The 19,391-nt window shown below is 51.5% G+C and overlaps 1 protein-coding gene across 1 annotated transcript in view; it reads right to left on the bottom strand.

Moving 5' to 3' along the window:
• Positions 1–1,141: 1,141 nt before the first annotated feature.
• The window catches only part of EPAS1 (endothelial PAS domain protein 1), an 84,499-nt gene continuing 66,249 nt past the window's right edge, over positions 1,142–19,391 (bottom strand). Inside the window, exons 7-16 of the mRNA XM_055327976.1 lie at positions 16,141–16,247; positions 10,963–11,110; positions 10,063–10,277; positions 8,287–8,480; positions 7,692–7,802; positions 5,807–6,297; positions 4,827–4,953; positions 4,464–4,581; positions 3,974–4,141; positions 1,142–3,415 (exon numbers count right to left, since the gene is read on the bottom strand). Of these exons, the coding sequence (XP_055183951.1) occupies positions 3,264–3,415; positions 3,974–4,141; positions 4,464–4,581; positions 4,827–4,953; positions 5,807–6,297; positions 7,692–7,802; positions 8,287–8,480; positions 10,063–10,277; positions 10,963–11,110; positions 16,141–16,247 (1,831 nt within the window). The 3' untranslated portion in view covers positions 1,142–3,263. The remainder of the gene's footprint in view (positions 3,416–3,973; positions 4,142–4,463; positions 4,582–4,826; positions 4,954–5,806; positions 6,298–7,691; positions 7,803–8,286; positions 8,481–10,062; positions 10,278–10,962; positions 11,111–16,140; positions 16,248–19,391) is intronic.

The raw sequence follows: 19,391 nt of genomic DNA, 5'->3' as shown, positions 1-19,391 counted from the left end.
TCTCATTTGAGCAATCTGATACTAACCGTCTGGCCTCCTAAAATGATGATTTCATACTTCTCTCTCCTCAGAACACCCCCTCTCCTCTCCACTAACAGTCTCGCCTCCATTGCTGAGGACATGGAAACAATTAGGTTGGAGGTTGCTCATCATCTTCCCCTCACTTGACAGGCTGTAGCTTTATTCTACTCTTCACCTTCCTTCCTTTAAAATGATGAACTGCCCATGCTTCTATCTGTGGCTAACCACTCCATGCTGCATTCTATCCCATCTGTGCCCATCCTACCTTCTCAATGGGATTATTCCTGCAATGATTCCTTCTATTGCCCACCTTAAACATTCCATATGCTATAGCTCATCTTGAAATATAACTTCTCCTGGTCGTGCCTGGGTGGTCATGGAAGTCAAGGAATTGATTTCGATTTCACGAAGGCCACAGAGAGGCCAAGTAGTTCCCACGGGGCCATGGAGTTCAAAGGAATATTCCGGAATGGCTGGTTCTAGGCCTGCAGGTTGTGAGCAGAGGCTGCTGCTGGCTCTCTCCCCAGCTCCTGCGTGACACTACAGAGACAGCCATCTATCCATAAGTAAGGCTGATTTAGAAAAGTAAAATTTGAATTCGGGAACCCATCATGCCATGTCTAATGCAGGGCTTTTGCCAGGCCCTGTCTCTGTCCTTCCCTCCTACCTTTACATTCTACCTGGAAGGCCAGGACGGGAGGCCTGCTACCTCCAAACTGAGGTCCTTCCTGTCTGCTAGTGGACATGCCTCCCATCCCTTTCAACCTTCATCTCAACATGCAGAGTGTGACATATAAACCAGCACAGCTCTCATGCTACTTTACATAGTCTTCTGAAGGCAGGACCATGACTTCTGTCCTTGGGTACTCCCTAGGATACAAGAAAGGGCCCAGTGGCAGACTGAAAACTATGCAGCAATATGGTCGATGCAACGTGGCACCCAGGCTCGAGCAGCTCCCAAGCTGCTTCATGATGCTCTTATCTTCCTGTTGGCTGGCCTCTGTCGTCTCACAGAGGTCAGGGGCAATGTTCGTTGTCTGTGAACTATTTAGTAGATGCTTTGCTTTACGTCGGTGTAGCCCATGACAAATCCACAAGAAACCAGAGCCACCAGCAGTGGTAGGATCAGAACACTTTAATAAGATATCAGTGTCAAAATACATTTCCTTATAAAGTTAAGCTCCCCTATAGCAATGTTGTCAGTAGGAATTTGACAATACAGTAATGTTCATGAACTCGTTACATTGACAGGTAAGGTTAATATGAAGCTTGGAATATTTTTCAGAGTGTTTTAGTAAAACTGCAAGGGTAAAATGCCCTTAATGCTGAGGCAACACACACAGGAAATCAAACACCAGCGTTTATACGTCAGTAACCCTTCAAGTTCTGCCGCTGTGCGTGGGGCAAAGCGGTGGTGCTAAAGTGTGATTTGGTCAATGCAGCGACCGGGTCGTTTTTCCCCTAGATTTCTTTTGAACTTCAGGTTTTTTTTTGTGTGTGTTTTTGGCAATAAGTCTATCCAGCTTTACCAAATTCTTGGCCTGCTGTGCTTTGTATTTCTAGAAACGTCCTCATTGTACCCAGGACAGAAGGGCTTCATGTGATCAGTATTTAAAAACCAAAGGTATTGTCCCTCTTACCCAGTGAGTTACAAAGTGCTCTGAGAACACTTGATTTTCAGTGCTTCCTACCTGTATAAGTCACTTCAGGTGACAGACCTTGGGGAAGGCCTGAGGCGAGGGGCCAACCAGGAAGTCGGCCTGCTGCTGCTCCTCACAGGGCCAGCTGACAGCAGGCTGAGGAAGGGGTGCGGGCCTGGTCAGGACCAGCGGCACCCCTCTCTGCACCCTCTCTCAGGCCAGCTCCATGTGCTCTGGGCTGGTAAGCTGGGAGGACCATGGGCTGGGGCACTACACCATTTCTGAATCCTCCCTTTCTTTTGTGAATTCCTGCTGAAACCATCTCATGGTGATTCTGGAAATATCCAAATGTGCCAAGTGAAAGACCTGTAGAGTCCCATAGCTCAGTGCACTTGAAGGGCTAGCAACAAAATCTGAAGAAAAATTAAAGCACTTCCCCTCCCTTAGATTCGCCCCACCCTCACCCCATGACATGCCATCAGACCCTCTTGGCAGCAATAATAATATACATACATACATACATACATAATACATATAGAACACGAGAAGACAGCTCGCAATGCTCCCACACTTCGTGATTCCACGTCTTGGATTGTTTGTCGTGCCCATGGCATATCCCCAAAGCAAAAAGGCAATAGCGAGAAAGCTCGAGAAGAGCTGGTACAGGCCCCGGGGGAGAGTGCCATAGAGCTGCAGTGTCAGCGACACCGAGAGAAAGAGAACTGACGCCTTAAAAACCATCTCAAAGTGATTTCGTGAGCAGGATTCCGTTTCTCAGTTTTTAGATATTACAGAGTACCCATATCTATGATAGACACTTAACCCAGATAGACATTTTCTTTAAAAAAAAAAACAACAACTCAGTTATGTTTTTGAATAATAACAAACAAATCCACCAAATGCAGGAGAGAAACCCCAAACAGGGAGGGAAAAGCCACATTGCGCAACCGTCACGGACAACCACATATGCTAGAGTTCACCCTTCACATTTCTCTTTTTTCCCAAAAGTTGTGTCAAAATTAGAGCCAAGAGTCGGCTTAAGAAAAGAAAAAAGACGGATAACTTACCATAGGGTGATTAGTTTTAAGAAAGGAAGGAGGAGGGCTTTGAGAGGAACAGGCTGTGAAAATCTAGCTTGGATAGCAAAATTAGTTTGTTTCTCTTTGGCAACAACAGCAACAAGTTAGACAAAGCCCAAGCTTTCCTGACAAGAGAACAAACCTATACACAAAACTCGTTAGTATGGATAGTGTGTGTGAGAGAGAGCCAGACAGAGGGACCCAGGAATAATATAAATTAGAAGTAATCAAAGTTGGGGAAAGAAAAATCTTACAAAATTTAAGAACATGTTCATTGACAGAATAAAACGCAGCAGGTAAAACAACAGTGTATCTTAAAAATACAGCTACTAAAGTGAGCATCTTTAGAAAAAGGCCACTACTTGGTGACGTGAGCAAGTTCGCCAGGTAGGTATATCTTGTAAAAAGTGTGTTGGTGTTAGAAATACCTAGTTGCAAAAGTCGACGTAGAGAGTGAAGCTGGCAGGGCGGCGTGAGCAGGGGTGTCCGCCCACGGTGGGGTGGGGGGTGGGGGGGCCCTGGCTCAGGTGGCCTGGTCCAGGGCTCTGAGGAGGTCCCCTCCTTGCAGGAGCGTGGAGCTTCCTGGGACAGGAACGTTCACCTCACAGTCATATCTGGTCAATTCGGGCAGCAGGTAGGGCTCAAAGGAAGGCCCAAGCAGCCGACTTGCCATGCCTGAAAGAATGGTTGGTACCGTGTTTTTAAAGCTCTCAAACATTCCTAAAAGGGGCTCTTCCATAAGAGGGCCTCTGGTGTGTTTCCCCCAAAGCCAGGCACCCTTTTGGGATGGTATCATGATTTGTAAGATGGGAACAGCCTCAGGCAGCCCAGGGTGGAAGGCAGGTGGCTAACCCTCCGGAGAGCGAAGTCTGGTGGGCCGACCCCTCCCAGAGCTCCCCAGGCCACCCCGCGGCATTGCGTTCTCCGGGCATGTCCTCAGTTCCTGCCCCAAGGCACAGTGATGCCCCTGCTACGGGAATGAGGCAGTAGGCGACAGGGCAACGTGAAGCACTGAGCAAAAGACACGGGCTTGGGGACCCTTAGGTCCAAGGAGCCCTGAATGTCCCTCCTGCAACCCTGGGGGCAGATGGCCTCCAGCCCCTGCCGCACTCCCTCTGGGGAAGGTGGCTCCGCCGGGGTGGCGCTCTCATCCAAGTACCGAGCTTGCTCCTGACGCTCCTGCATCCCGCGTCAGACCCTGGCAGGGTGGTTCCAGTTCCCAAACGTGCTCACCTGACACCTTGTGAGCCGATGGCAGGCTGTAGTCCTGGTACTGGGGGGCGTAACACTGCGGGGGGAACCCACTCTTGGTGTTCTCCCCCGGGCTCATGGCAGATGGCGGTGGTGGCAGGTGTCTCAGGGGCTGTCCTAGGCCTCTCATGGGATTTTGGGTGAACTCGTCTGAAAGACCAATGCCAGCAGGTGAAGGCAGTGCCAGGCCAAGGCAGGGGAGTGCTGTGAAGCCCCCAGCGGCCCCCTTCCTTCACAAAGGGTGCTCAGAGCTACAGCCAGCTCCTGGGGGATCAGTGCCCAGAACTTCCTGACTCTTGTCTGAGCCTATTGGAAAGTGGGGAGATGGGTGCGTGCAAGGTGGGGCACAGGACACCATCCTGTTCTGCCAAGGTGCAGAGAGGCAGGTGCTAAGACCGTGGAGGAATCTGGATGGGCCTCTGCAAACGCTGTCCCCCCCAGCACCCCGGGGAGGCCTGGGCCCACTGCTTACCATTGGGGATGTTTGCACTCAGCAGTTTGTCGGGAATCAAAGGGCAGTTCACGTTGCCCCTGAGGCTCTTCATCCTTTTCCATACCTGATGTGAAGTGCTGCTGCCTGGTGGATCCCCCTAGAGGTAGAGGGGAGAAGGCCAGAGAACCAGGTCCTCAACCGGAGTCAGGGGTAGGGTGGGCCTGGAAGGGGGCTGGTGTGCTCTCTGAACAGCCACACCCACCCGTCTCTGCCGTCCCTGGCAGGCCCTCTGAGCCCTCACAGCTGTCATGAGAGTTTCCATCCAGCCCTGTCTCCATACCCAGCCCCCCACCCCATGGGGCTGCAGCGGGGAACCCAGACAACACCAGGCAGGTGGCTCACCCCGCTTAGGTCTTGGAAGGCTTGTTCCTCATACTCTCGCTGTCTCTTCAGCTTCAGCTTGTTGGACAGGGCTACCATGGCTGGGCTCATCACATCTGGGCCTTGGGGCCCAAAGGCCTTTGCGGACCTGTAAGCCCAAGAGAGTGAGCCGTGAAACAGTGGGAAGGGGCAGCTCCACACCCCCTAGGCCTTCATCTGCTCAGCGCCTTCAGAGGGCCCTTCCAGGGCTAATGCTTGACTATGCTGGCTCTCGTGACCAAAGGGCAGGTTCCCAGAGGAGGGGCAGTGGGCTTAAGATGCTGATGGTTCCAGTCACCTGTACCTCCCTGCACATCTGCCTGCCCAGCTGTATCCAGACAGCCTTGAGGCCTGACCTCATTTGTGGCTGCACATTGGGTGACATTGGTCTTTAAGACCTCAGTCTCTGCCCTGCCTCTCCTGCACAGCCTGGACTGCTCCCCGGTAAGGACCAGTTCTGGGCAAGCACCCCAGGGAAGCATAACCGGTGGTCCTGGGATCAAGAAGTCCTGGACCAACCACTGCAACCCGGCCCAGTGAGCGCCCCGCTGATTGACATGGGTGGTGCTGAGGAGGCCGCTGTGGTGGAACCAGGGATCAGCCATAAAGGCTGGGGGGAAGCAAGGACATCTTGTATGCTTTTCTCAACCAGGATTCCAGCAGAGAAGTGAGGAACAGTCATTCAAATACTTTTTGGCATTCTGTGACTCATGAGGAGTCCTGGCCTGAAGGAGGAGACAGTGGTGTCCAAGGCCCCTTCTCTCTGCCTCGGCCCTGACAGAAATACGTCCTGCTCCAGGCCTCATGTACCTCAGGGTGATTCCCCCAAGGCCTCCACCCTTAGAACACAGAGAAGGCTGTGGCAGGAGAGGAGGCAGGGAGCCTTTCTGGGGCCCCAGAGACCGCCCTCCCGCCCACTGTAGGAGCCTCTGCTGATGCAGCCAAGGGTCTCTGCCACTCACCTTTTCTTGAACATGGAGAGATGGGGTGAGGTGATAGGGGGCCCCAAGGGTGATGGCCCCAAGGACTCCGTGTGCTGATCTGCAACAGGCCACTTCGTGGGCCCGAAATGTAATGGCGGGTCAGGGGGCCACTGTGTACTGGATCTGCCTCCCATGGAGGAGAGAGGGGTGCTGGCTTGGCCACAGCACGGTGGCAGGGACACCTTATTCCCGCCATCAAAGAAGATGGAGGACATGGGCTGGTGCTCAGGCTCTATCTTCTTGCTTCCCAGCTGCTGCTGATACTTATCCAGGAGGAAGGGGCTGTGGGAGGCCATCGGTGCCAGCGGCTGGAAGATGTTCGTCATGGTACTGAAGCAGTGCTGGGGGGTGGACTGTGGCTTCTCCGGCAGGAGCCTCTCCTCTGGGCAGATGGGACTGAGCTGGAAGTCTTCACCGTCCATAGGGATGTAGGGTGCCAAGGTCTCCAAGTCCAGCTCACTGAAGTCCGTCTGAGGATAGAGTGGAGGCAAAGGGGTGGTGAGGATGGCATGACCCCAAGAATGCTAGCCCAGCCCCTGTCCATCCTTGCCTGTGTGTCCTCCCTCTCGCACCCCCTCAGCAGCATCCCTTCCTTGCTCTAGCACTGCCCTTGGCTCCCCATGGCCCACCAAAAGAAAACTCAGACTCGTCTACCCAGTGTGCAGGGCTCCTGGCATGCGATGTTAGCCTTTCCATGGGTTCATGCCCTCTTCAGTCTGTGCCCTGAACCTCCACGCTCCACGAAGCTGTCCCTGCACGTTCCACACTGGTGGCATCACCTCACCCAACCTGAAACGCCCTCCTGTCTCCCATCTGCCTGTCCAGACCCCTCCTTCTCCCCTGCGGCCCGTGGTGCACACACCAGGAGCCAGGGACGGCTCTGTCCTCATCTCCCTCATCTATCCTGCCACAGGCCTGAGCACAGGACGAGCGCCCAGGGTCCGTCCATGGCCTGCTTGTAGAGTAACAGCTGCCCTGCTGGCAGAGAGACTTTCACTCGGCAAGTACTTAGGTAACATGCTTAAGTACTGGGCATAGTACTGATGGGTCCTATAGGACCCTGATGTGCACAACAGGACGTACCTAAAAGCCCATGCAGAAAATGATACCCTCGCTGTTGGGGGGTGGGGTGTGCAGCTTAGTGATGATGACTCCCTGTATGGCACAGTGCAGGAGCGGAAGCAGATGGCATCAAGTACTGAGCAACCCCTCGGGAGTTCAGAGGACAGAGCAGGAAGGGCTCAAGCAGGGAAGTTTTGCCGAATTGCGAGAGTTTGCGCCAGGCAGGCCAAAGAGACCAGCTGCGCAGCAGGGGGACTTGTTAGAACAACTGGGCCTGAGACGAAGGGGGCTGAACACTTGTCCTTGGGGCACTGTGAAACACGCACCCATCTCATCCCTGTTCTTATCATTTTTAAGAACCCCCACCTCTGTGCATTCCTGAAAAGTTGTGTGTAAATGAAAATCTCTGCCAGATGCCATCTTAAAATGCATTAAAAGTTATTTCAGAATCCTAAGGTGAAGGTGTGTGTGAGGAGAGTTACTGTTCCTTATTGTTTATACACACCTCACAAATCTGGACATGCTCTTTAAACACAGGGCTTCTTTAAGAAAGGCTCGGTGGCCTTCTCGGTGCACAAAAACTCAGCCTCGATAAAGAGCTCCCAAGGTGGATTTGGTGAGCAAAGCAGAGGGCAAAGGTAGGAGAAGGGGACTACTGCAGGCCCCACTTCCCCCTTATGACCAGGGCCTTGGCCACGCGCCCCCACTGGTCTCTGCGACCGAGGACAAAGGGATGGGGCTGCCAGAATGGCTTTGAGCCTTTGTCTCCCCTCCCGCCAGCGGGCAGGTGTAGCCCGTCTACCTGAGTGCTGCCCTGGTCCTTTGCCTCTGTGTCCATGGTGAAGAGCTTCTCGATCACCTCAATCTTCAGATCATCATTTAGAGATGTGTAGTAGTCTCCGGGGCTGCTGGGCTGGGGGCCAGGAAGGAGAGACACCAAGTCAAGAGTAGGGTGCTGGTCTCCCCAGAAGTCCCAGGTGAAAGAAGTATGTGTCTAGACTCACAGACTCAGCTCCATTCCATGGAACAAGTATGTGTAGAGGGACCCCTGCTGACAAGAGGGCCTTGGCCGGCGGGGCTCTGGAGACCATACAGCTATCTGCCTGGAGCAGGACGGTGACTGTCCCGCACTGGGACCAAGCTACGGGCTCAAAGCTGTGTGCAACTCGGCCCCCATCTCCAAGGAACTTAGGGCGTAGATGGGGGTGCAGACAGTAACGGCAAAGGCTGGGGCAGCGGGCAGGTAAGCATCCGTCCCCACCACTCTACGGGGTTCTGGGCTCACTGGAGGGGCATGCGGGCATATTCCTGTTTGGGCTGTCTACTCGGCCATCCTGCAGCAGTTAAAAGGAACAGCCCACCCTTTCCATGTCCTCACCCCAAGGCAGGGTGCTCACCGTGGAGCAGCTGCTGCTGCTGCTGGTGGCACTTGGGGTGGCGCTCCCGGAGGCCGCCGCTTGGGGCACAGTGAAGGCGGGCAGGCTCCCGTCCTCGCTCTGGGTGCTGTGGCTCCTCAGCTCTCTAGGCCACGGCTGGCTTGGGGGCAGGAGGGCGCTGTTGTAGGATGAGGACTCCTCGAAGCTCTGGCTCCCTGCAGAGACAAGGGCCTGGCTGGTTACCACCCACGGCCACTGGACTGGCCCCTGGGCTTACCCCTGGGCAGAGAGCCCAGAGGGTGCTCAGAAGGCCCTAGGAGGGTCTGAAAGCAGGCCTGGGGCTAGGTCCTCAGCCTCCGAGGTTGGGCCGCAGCAACGAGCCCCTACCAGGGACTGTGAGGCAATGAACTATCTCCCTTTGAAGGGAGCACCCTCCTGGAGGATTTCATTGTCAGGGACTACAGGTACTGGGACCTACTTCCTCGACAGGAATGTCCACGAGGAGGGGGTTGTAAGAGGAAAACAGGGCAATTTGCCTCAGTACTGCCACAAAACTGGGAAGCCACAAAACTTCTTGTCCTGGGGCCGCTGCCCTTTATAGTTTCTGAAGTTGCAATCCCCAGCTGGCCTCTGCAGAGCACTTCCAGAGGGCACAAGCCACTCTGGGACGAGCACAGGGAGGTGCTGCTGGCCCTGGGCCAGGCTGGCGAGGGTGAGGGGGCTCACAACCTGGGAGCAGGGTGCTTCCCAGGGACACATGGAAGGTGTTTCCAGCATGGGCAGGGAACAGGGGCTGAAACTCTGCCTGGGGCCACAGGACACACGTCTCCACTAGACAGAACAACATTTCCTTCTTTCTTTCTTTTCTTTCTTTTCTTTTTTTTTTCTTTTCTTTCTTTTTCTTTTTTTTTTTTTTTTTCAGTTTGGGGGGGAAGGGCAGAGGGAGAGGGGAGAGAGAATCTTCCAGCAGATTCCACGCTCAGTGGGGAGCCTGACACAGGGTTCAGTCTCACAACCCTGAGATCATGACCTGAGCTGAAATCGAGTGTCAGATACTTTACCCACTGAGCCACCCAAGGACCCTGTGGACAGGCCAGCATTTTAAAGAAATAGTGCGTATGAGGGCATCGTCCTGGGCCAGAATCTTTCCTCCAGCCATATTTCTGGAACTATTTTTATTATTTCAGCCTGCCCCTTTCCCTAAACGAGCAATCTGTCTTTCAAAGCCCAGGGGATGGGGATTGGCCCTCACTGTGAAAACAGGCCAGCGGCCTCCCTCATCTCAGGCCCTCACTGCCCGTGTTGGAGAACCAGTGACTCCTCAGAAGAGAGCCCCCGGGACAGCCCTGGTGGCTCAGTGGTTTAGGGCCACCTTCAGCCCAGGGCATGATCCTGGGGTCCCTGTATCGAGTTCCACATCGGGCTCCCTGCATGGAGCCTGCTTCTCCCTCTGCCTGTGTCTCTGCCTCTGTGTGTGTGTGTGTGTGTGTGTGTGTGTGTGTGTCTCTCATGAATAAATAAATAAAAATCTTTAAAATAAAAAAAAAATTAAAAAGAGAGTCCCCCACAACCCCACCCCTGCTCAGGACCTTGCAAAGTCAGCAGTAGGACCATCTTACTCCACACCATGTGTCGCTCTTGTGCTCAGCACAGTCTGGCCACCAGACCATGGAAGGGGGAGGGGTTAAGGAAGAACTGAAGCCAGGGAGGCCTGTTCCAGTAAGAACTTCTTCCCCACCCCCACCCGCACCCCACGAGAGGGTTCAGCAGGCCCCTGTTCAGCTAAGAAGCACCCACCGAAATCCAGAGAAATGATGGCATCTCCTGCAGTGGGAGCCAGCTGGGCCAGCTCCTCGGGCTCCTCCTTCAGCTTGGTGAACAGGTAGTCACTCTTGTCGGACACCGCCACCTCGCCACTGCTGTCGAAGAGGCTGGTCATGGCCATCAGGTGGGGCTTGAACAGTGATTCCGTCTGGTCCATGGAGAACACCACGTCGTTCTTCTCAATCTCACTGGTGGGACGAGAGGTGCTTCAGACCACCCACGTTTTCTAGCAAAATCCTTTTACGCCCCCCCCCCGACACATGGACAACCAGACGGCTAACCCTTTCAGCCAAAAAACATGGGTCCAGACGCCTGCTAGCATTTGTAAGGAACCACATGGCAAACTTTGGGGTCATGGAGGCAGCAACCTGGGGAGTACCCTCTGGATATGGATGCGTCTTGGACACTGTCTTATTACTGTGTGGGGGCTGCACTGCACACACGGGTGTGATGGTTTCTGTTTTTGTTTAACGCTAGCAGTGACCAGCTCCAACTTTCTCCCCAGGCACCATGGAGTGAAGCTGTTACATCTCTCCTGGAAAGCTGGAGCACTATCACTTTCCTTATTCCTCATTTTATTAAATGACAATTATTCTGTCTGCCTCCCCGTGTGGGTCAGAGCCATGACACAGATGACAGATGGGGGAAGACGCAGGGGTGGGGGTGGGGAGAAACCATTGGGGAGGGGAAACCCCAGACATCCTAGAGTTCCTGAGACACCTGTGAAAATCCTCCGGGTCCTAAGCACTGCACAGAGCTCGCAAAGATAGTGCCAGGGTTTCCAGTAGGTCTGCCTTCCCCGGGGCCTGCTGCCCTCCATCTGGGGAGCTCAGGCATCCTGCACACCCAGCCCTGTGGCCCCGACAGGCTTACCTCAGGACGTAGTTCACGCACATGATGCACTGGGGCTGCAGGTTGCGAGGGTTGTAGATAACTGTCCCCTGGGTCTCCAGCCACACGTAGCCCCCGTGCTTTGCAAGCATCCGGTACTGGCCGCTCACCACCTGACCTTTGGTGCACACTAGGGGAGAAGAAACGGAGCCCAAGGTCAGGGAGGTTTGCGGAGCAAGACCTCACAGGGACGGTGGTCTGGGGGGAAATGGGATGGGCACCAGGACAGCAGGGACCTCCTTGTGACCTCTTTCCTCTTCCAATTATTCTAAATGCTCAGTTAACACTTCTTTTACCGTATGCAAGCACTGAGAAGGTGTCCCCCACTCCCCAGTCCAGAACGCTTCATCTGCTCCCATTAAAAAAATGAATCAATACGTCTCTTAATTAAAGTAGACTAATGTTAGAATTTCTGGTAGTTTTTTTGAACTGTGCATGCATCTACTTTCATTCCTTGGGACTGCATTCTTCAGGATCCTAGCTCCGACCTCCTCAAGTCACAGAACTGGAACAGGCATGGTGGAAGCATTAGGAAATGTCACTAGCATGGGGACTTTGGGAAAAGAGCAATCCCTCTTAGTTTCAGTTTCCTCTGCTGCAAAATGAAGTGCTGATAAAAATAATAGTAAGGATGGTAGCGATCATTTTTAGCTACCCGCCATACCACATGCTGAGGACCAAACCTGCCTGCTTGGCTGATCAGGTGCAGAAATGCTGACTGAATGTCCCGGGCAAATGCTGTATAGGAAAAGCTACCTCTTCCCCAGAGTCTGTAGAGAACGTGGTGAGGGGCCCCACGGGAGAATATCCACATTCTCATTAAACACGGAGAATTGCACCCCGTTCTCCTGGTAGGCTTAGGGGCCATCTCCCCATTCACCACCCTGGTGAGGCTGAGGAGGGCAGCTTGGTTCCTACTAATTTACACTGATGTTTCTCTGGGCACATTTTGCCCTCTTCAAAAATCGAACACACATCTACCTCCAAGGTGCAGAAGTACTAACTCGTGTGTGTACGACGCTTTGCAGTGTTCAAAACTGTCTCAAGATGAGCTCATTGCTGCAAAGCAACTAGAACTGCCTGGCACATAAGCCGTCTGTAAGGATCAGTGTTCTCATCGGCTCACGTAACATGCAATGACCCCGTGAGGTGTCTCTCGTGATTCCTGTTTTATATCTGAAGAAACTGAGGCCGAGAACTCCTGGGTAGTTTGCTGAAAGGGCCCCTTAGTGGCAACAGTAGACAGGATCACAGTCCACATGAAAGACTCCCAATCTAAGCTTTCGGGGTTTGGTTTTCATTTTTAAAATCAACTTCAGGGAGGTTTTAATTCACCTTTGATAGACAGGCACCTACCTGAAGCATACAGGGCAACGAGTTTTGACAAACAACTATCACCACCATCAGAGGTAAACAGCTTTCCCGTCAGCCCGCCACCACCAAACTCCTGAGGCCTCTGCCACTCATCCCCATCGCCACCCCGGCTCCCAAGGCCACCCCTGATCTGTCTTGTGTCACTATGTGCTGCTCTTCTCTCCATCTGCATATAAGTGGCATCGTACAAGAATATGTACTCTTTTGTGTCTGGCTTCTTTTCACCCAGCATGTTTCCAGATTCCTCGTGTTGCAGGGATTCATGGTTTGTTCCTTTTTACTGATGAGCTGTATTCCATTGTATGGAGGTACCATAATGGGTTTATCCATTCACCTGTAGATGGATGTGTAAGTTGTTTTCAGTCTTTTTGTTTGTTTGTTTATGAGGAATAAATCTGCTATAAACACTTGTGTATACACATCTTTGTATGGACTGTGGGTGCAGCTGGGGGGATGGCGGCCAGATCACAGGCTAAGTACATGCTTTCTTTTAGGCAGCTGCCACATTCTTTTCCAAAGTGACCTGTATCACCCTGGTCTAGTTGTTTGTTTGTTTTTAACACAACCCTGGGCCCCCAAGAGGAGAGAGATCGTCGTCTTTTGACATGAATGGAACTAAGGCCAGGGGGACTGTGGCCTGCTTAACAGGCCAGTAGTGATGCAGTATGACCTGGACCACCACACTGCCAGCCCAGCACTCTCTGCGTCCCCCGAGCCACCATCCACTGGAAAGCCTCCATTTGCAGTTGGTCCTGCTGCAGAGAAACGATTCTTGCACAATTTCAAGTGCCTGGAGTTAACTTATTTAGACGGATCTTAATGCAGACAAAGTTCAGGGCTCTTAACTCTTTTTGATGAAGCAGCACAGTGAGCAAAGGTCTTAACTGCATTTCTCGTGATTGCAGGCGAGGGCCTGCTCTGGCAGTAGAATGTAATTATGCCTGCTCTCTAACCATCTGCTCATTAATGCCAGCCTTGGTGAGGGGCCTGCTCCTTGGTAGATAGGCCATTTATGGCCTTTAATCTTGTTTTCCTAAGAGCACATAATGTCCTCACACAACAAAGAGAAACTGCCCCCCCAACTCTCCCCAACCCCTACCCTCTCCCCCCCAACACACCCCCCCCCACCAGAGTAACAATGTATAAATTACTAATCCATTTGGAAATGATGGCTTTCAATTATCTCAATCTGGTTTGAGGACAGAGCTTCCCCAGTAATTTCGACAGTAAACGTTCACAGGCTAAAACACACATTCACGTGGAAACTTGGGATGCTGGCGTATAAACCTGGACTGGCCTCTAAGTTGGACCTTCAATTATTCCACAGCATTAGTGTGAGTCTGTGGTACAACTTTATTTGCACAAACCCAATGGCACACACACATACACAGAGAGAGATGGAGAGACAGAAATAGATGCTTCTGTTTTAGCTGGCATTAACCCAATTTTCAACCCACGCAGACTTCCCTCTACTGGATTTGGGTTTGCTGGTATGAGGCCGCTGAGCTCAGAGCAGCTTTACTTGGCTCCATCAGGAGAAGAAGGGAGCCTATGATTTCTGTTTGGGTTGTGAATTCCCTTTAAGTGTTCCTAATGCTTAAATATACGGATTCAATAAAAAGCACCATATTTCCCCTTGAAGTCAGCGGGAAACTGGTAAGACAAATTTTTATCCCAGCTCAAAATGTTTTAAGGATCAAAGATTTTTAAGAAGGAGGAGAAAATCCTTTACCATGCCTAGTTGAGAAGTCATCATTTTTCTTCCTTTTGATAGCAGTGTCCTCGGCTCTTTTTACCCCAGAAGACAAAGTACAATACTGTCCTCCAGGAATTCCCAGAAACTTTTATTATTGCCCCGTGCTTTGACTTCACCCCTGGCTGAAGAAGAAAGCTGGACCTTTCTCCAATTTTACGTGTAAGGAGGAAAGGCCCAGGAAGCCAGGCCCTGGGGAATCCATGAGTCAACTGGGTCAGGGCCCAGGTCTTGCAGTCGCAGTGTCAGGATGACTTTGGGAGCAAGGACCACCATGTAACAGAAAAGCATGGGGAATCCCAGCATGCAGGCTGGAACGACATCCTACAACTTCAAAGTTGGGGCAGGCTAGGGTTGCGTCACATCCACAGGCACATGAAGGTAACTTCACCTCCATCCCCCATTCTCTGGGTCCCTGAGTGAGGCTGGATCTAGGCTGGTTGGGTTTTTTTTCCTGCCAGACAGTATAGTGAGAAACTTCTCTGAGATATCATAAGGGCCTTTGTTGTTTTGTCAGCTCCAACCCCAAAGCCACAAGGAAAAAGCAGAGAGACCAATTAGAAAGAGAAGATCTCAGTCCATCAGAGGATATTAGCCGTGCTCACACACAGTTTATGGGTTGCTAACCTGTTAGCTGCTCTGAACTCAGCTGTCCTGAGGATAGACAATGGATTTAGAAACAACAGACACACAGCAGCATCTCCATTTTCTCTACCACCACCCCAAACCACAGCGAATCTTGGGGTCCAAGACCAACCAGGCCACTGTGAATCCTGTTAAGACTTACCCATTTTTAATCCTCCTACGATCCTCCCGACACCTCTGTCTGCACTACTGTCAGTACTTATTTTGAAGCATTCTTTCCCAAATACATGTATTACCCTTGGGTTTATTGCTGACCTAGTGCCTGCATTTTATCAAACAGTGCTAGACACTGAGGCTAAAGATATGAGCCACTTTGCTCCCACAGAGCCCACAACCGTCCTCTTCCTTCCGAAATGAGATCCCTTCAATTGATGAGCAATCCTATAAATTTCTATGTCCCCCCAGCTGGCCAAGTATAGGGTTATAAGCCCAAAGTCCTTGCACGTTGACGGGCTGCATGGATTCAAGGAGACTGTCTTGGATCACCTGCAAAGGGGAAGGCTACTTTGGGAATACGGGCCAAGTGAAGGCACTAGAGTTGCCCTGTGCCATCTAGTAGCCACTACCCAAGTGTGGGTGTTTAAATTGAAGCAAAATTAAATTTCTAAAAATTCAGACCTTTGGGTACACTAGACACTTCATGTGGGCTATACAGATGTAGAACATCTCCTTTGCAGAAAGCTCTATTGGACAGTCCTGTTCTAGTATCCTTTCATAACTCAGGCTTTCTTTCAAGTTACAAAGCACAGTGTCCATATGCCACCACTAGTTTGCCTGGACAGCCTCAGACTGAGTTCTCTGATTCAGCAAGCGAGCTCTTGGAGAACCACGGCCTACCTGGACACGTGTTACAGTGCTGCCCTACTACCTTTGCCTGTTTAGCCCCATCCTCCCCCATTCTTCAAGGCCCACCTCAACGGCTCCACCCTTTCCTTTCCTGAACTCACCCAGGCCACTTCTTCTCTGAACGGGTATACTTGCTTCTACAGCATACAACCCAGTTGACTTCATGTCCTCTTGTGTTGTTCTCTACAGGGTTGTCTGTCTCACAGGGCTGTGCAAATTGCTGACGGCACAAGGGTGCTGGGTAGAGGTGAAATGTGGGGACCGAGATTCAGCCCACCTTTGACTCTAAGCTTTGTGCCGTGGTGTGGGGGTATCCCCCTGGGGGATGGGGCCCTTTTCCTGATTTGTGTGAAGTTGTCACCTGGGCTGGTGGCAACTTCAGTTCTCTAATCATTCTGAGGGCACAGGTCTTGTCTGTCACACAAGATGGCGGCTCTATGAAGGAGGGAAGCAGGTCTTCCCTGGTCTCACAGGTCACACCCCACTCAAGGCCATATTCCACAGATATGAGGGAGCCACACAGGGGTGCTCCAGGAACTTACGGTTCTGGTGACTTTTGGTCATGTTCTCTGAGTCCAGAGCGTGGTAGAACTCATAGGCTGAGCGGCCAAGCAGCTCCTCGGGGTGGTAACCAACCAGTTCTGTGATTCTAAATGAAGAAAAAAATATATATGGGGAGAGAGCCTATATGAATGTGGGCAGGGGCTCAAGGAGCTAAATCCAGAAGGTAAATCAAACGCACACATTCAGATGAAAACACTCCAGGCTTCCTGGTCACCCCATTCGTCCAAGTTAAAAAACAAAAACAAAAACATGGTGGTCAACCTTCAATTGTGCTTCCGCCCAACCTCTACCCCTCCTGAAGTCATGTTTGGAGAGTCAGGGGATTTCCTAGCCCCCACCTCCAATATACACATACACCTAGTCTCCCAACGACCCCTGGAAGGGACTCTCACCCCCCTCACCCCCCAGTTTTTGCTGATGAGGGAGATCCAGGGAGAGCAGACAATCTGCTTGGTGTCCACACAACTGTCCAAGGATAGAATAAGAATGATTACCAGATCGAGCTCATTCTGATTTTTTTTTTTCGAGCTCATTCTGATTACCAGATCGAGTTTATTCTACTTCTGGGTGATATAAATGAAAAGTGAAAATAGTGTGGCTTCAGTGGGGAAGAGTGTGGAGTCAGCCTTTGTCTGCATGGTAGGCAGCGAGTTAAAAGGAAGCCGGGCGGGAGAGCCCACCCTGTCTTGTGCATGATCTTCACTCCTCTGAGTGCCTTTCCTCAGGTGCTGCCTGGTGACCACAGGAACTTCTTGGACATTGGGTTTGCCTTCCATGGAACTTTACCTGCTCCTCCCCATTTCAAGGAAAGGAGGGTGGGCGGGAAGTGCTGAGAGGAAAAGATATGAAATCAAGGTAGTAGAAATGCAGCTCCTCATTACAATTTGATAGGTGGGCAGCTCTGAAATGACAGGGCTCGAGTGGCCTAAATGTCCCTTTCTTCCTCCTGTATGGTGTCTAGGTCTCATGGGAAGTGGGCAGAGAACAGACAAATGTGGAGAACCATGAAGGATCACTTAACACTCTTAGGGCTCCTTGCTCTGTTCCAGAATCATTGAAGAAGCCCCACCCAAGAACCACCAGATTAGCCACTTTCCCATATCACACCTACATATCAATTCTTGTAAGCTTCGCTGTCTCCTGCAGTTTTTCTAATGGGCTCATTGTCTTGTTTACTTGGCCTGCCACAAGTCAGAAGTGATGCTATACTCTTATGATTACAAGCTCTATTTCAGAATGTGGGGCTTCGGAATCCAGCCCTGTCATTTATCCACGTTGGAATTTAACAACACAGAGGGGGAAGTAAAAGCAGAGAGCACAGAGCAGAGAAGCAGGGGCTCCTCGGTTCCTGTCCCTAGTCTCTCCCCTCTCCAAAGTGCCTCTGCATATATCTCCCAGAATTAAAATATGTGTATGTGTATATTGGAGGTGGGGGCTAGGAAATCCCGACTCTCCCCAAATAGGATGGAGATCCTATTTCCATCTTGCACGCCCCATGTAAGCATCTACCGCTTTCCCTATCACCAACCCCTGTTGACCACTATCATTACCATGATCAAAGGTAAATATACCGGCAGCCCGAGTGGCTCAGCGGTTTAGTGCCGCCTTCGGCCCAGGGCCTGATCCTGGAGACCTGGGATCGAGTCCCATGTCGGGCTCCCTGCATGGAGCCTGCTTCTTCCTCTGCCTGTGTCTCTGTTTCTCTCTCTCTCTCTCTCTCTCTCTCTGGGTTTCTCATGAATAAATAAAATCTTAAAAAAAAAAAAAAGGTAAATATACTCCACCTAACTTCCAGGACCCTCTGGAGTCTGGTCTCCAACTTCCATGCGATGTGAGTTTCACCTAACCTGCAGCATGTGTTACACCCTGTGCCCTGGCAGACTGCTCCGCTCCAAGCCCCCCACACCCAGCACACCCATTCTTGCTGCAGAACCTCCCCACCTTCTTTTCTCCTCTCTTCTCCAAGCCCTGATGACGGCAAGGCCAGCTTATGGCCTGGCCCTCTCCATTGAGCCCTCTCTCATTCCCCCAGCCCCCAGTGATGTCTCCTTATGAAGCCCTAATAGGTGAACCCACGTCAGAGAATTACCGACGTCTTAGGCTGCCAACTCCTGAGCTCAGGGACCACTTTCTTCTTTGGCCTTGCCTATAATGGGTGCTCAGTACATACTTGAGTAGCTGGCCGGTGGACTGATTCTCTCTTAGGACCCAGTATAGCCAGAGCCCTGTCTGTCCCAGGACTCCTAAGGGATCTGGGTGATAAAGCTCTACTTTTTCTCCTAGAATGTGATTAACTCTGTCAATGGATGTCGGTGTGTGCGTACACACACACACACACACACACACAGCTCTCAGCAGGACCCCTCATGATATTCAATCCATCCTCTCTTCATTCTGGAAGGCATGTCTGGTGAAGAGAAAAATTCTCTGCCTTGGTGGGACTTAGGGGTTAAAGCCCTTGTCAAACAAGGGGAAGCCCAACAGGACTGAGCGGCTTAGGCCTCAGCTGATTCAGCCCGGTGGAGATTTCTCCAGTGAGATTCCAGCAGTTTGCTGGCACCAGCCAGTGGCTCTCAGACCTGGAGGATGTGTCCCCTCACTTGGCCCAGAGCAGAGGGGTCTCTGACCTCATCAGCAACAGACCTGTTCCTTGGCAGCCCGATCCAGGGCTGCTGCCCAACAGCACCTTAGCGACGTGGAGACTGGGGGAGAACAGGAGGCTGATAGAGCAGTGCTGGTCCTTCCTTCCCTACAACCACGCAGCTTTCCGGTCGGGTCTGGTGCCTCTTGGAGCTTAAGCCTGGGAATAGGAACTGTACCAGTGGGCCCTGCTGACAGGAGGCTGGCCGTCAACAGGCTTGCCGATTTGCCAGATAAATTGCTTCTGTTCTTGGGCAGGGCTAGAATTTTCTAGAGACCCTCAAAAGTAAGGCTCTTCTGGAAAAGATATAGCACCACTCCCTGAAGAAATGAACTTTTCTTTCAAGATTAGAATCTTTAAAACGTCCAAAGTAAATGTTTATTATAATCAGCCTCGTAATATGACATCTTTAAAATCTAATTACTGTACCATGCATTCAAAGGCACACAATGGGCATGTTTTGGAAATGGACAAACAAACCGAGACTTCAGAATTGCCAGCTAGCTTCCCAGGAGTGGCCTTCATTTATCTTGTCAACTAAAATAAATATTTAATGTCTCCTTCTTCATTTCTTTAAACAGACTACTA

This window comes from Nyctereutes procyonoides, unplaced genomic scaffold, assembly GCF_905146905.1.
Source record: "Nyctereutes procyonoides isolate TBG_1078 unplaced genomic scaffold, NYPRO_anot_genome, whole genome shotgun sequence".
In the NCBI taxonomy this organism is placed as follows: domain Eukaryota; kingdom Metazoa; phylum Chordata; class Mammalia; order Carnivora; family Canidae; genus Nyctereutes; species Nyctereutes procyonoides.
The sequence above is the reverse complement of the archived record's forward strand: the minus strand, read 5'-3'. Positions and strand labels throughout refer to the sequence as shown.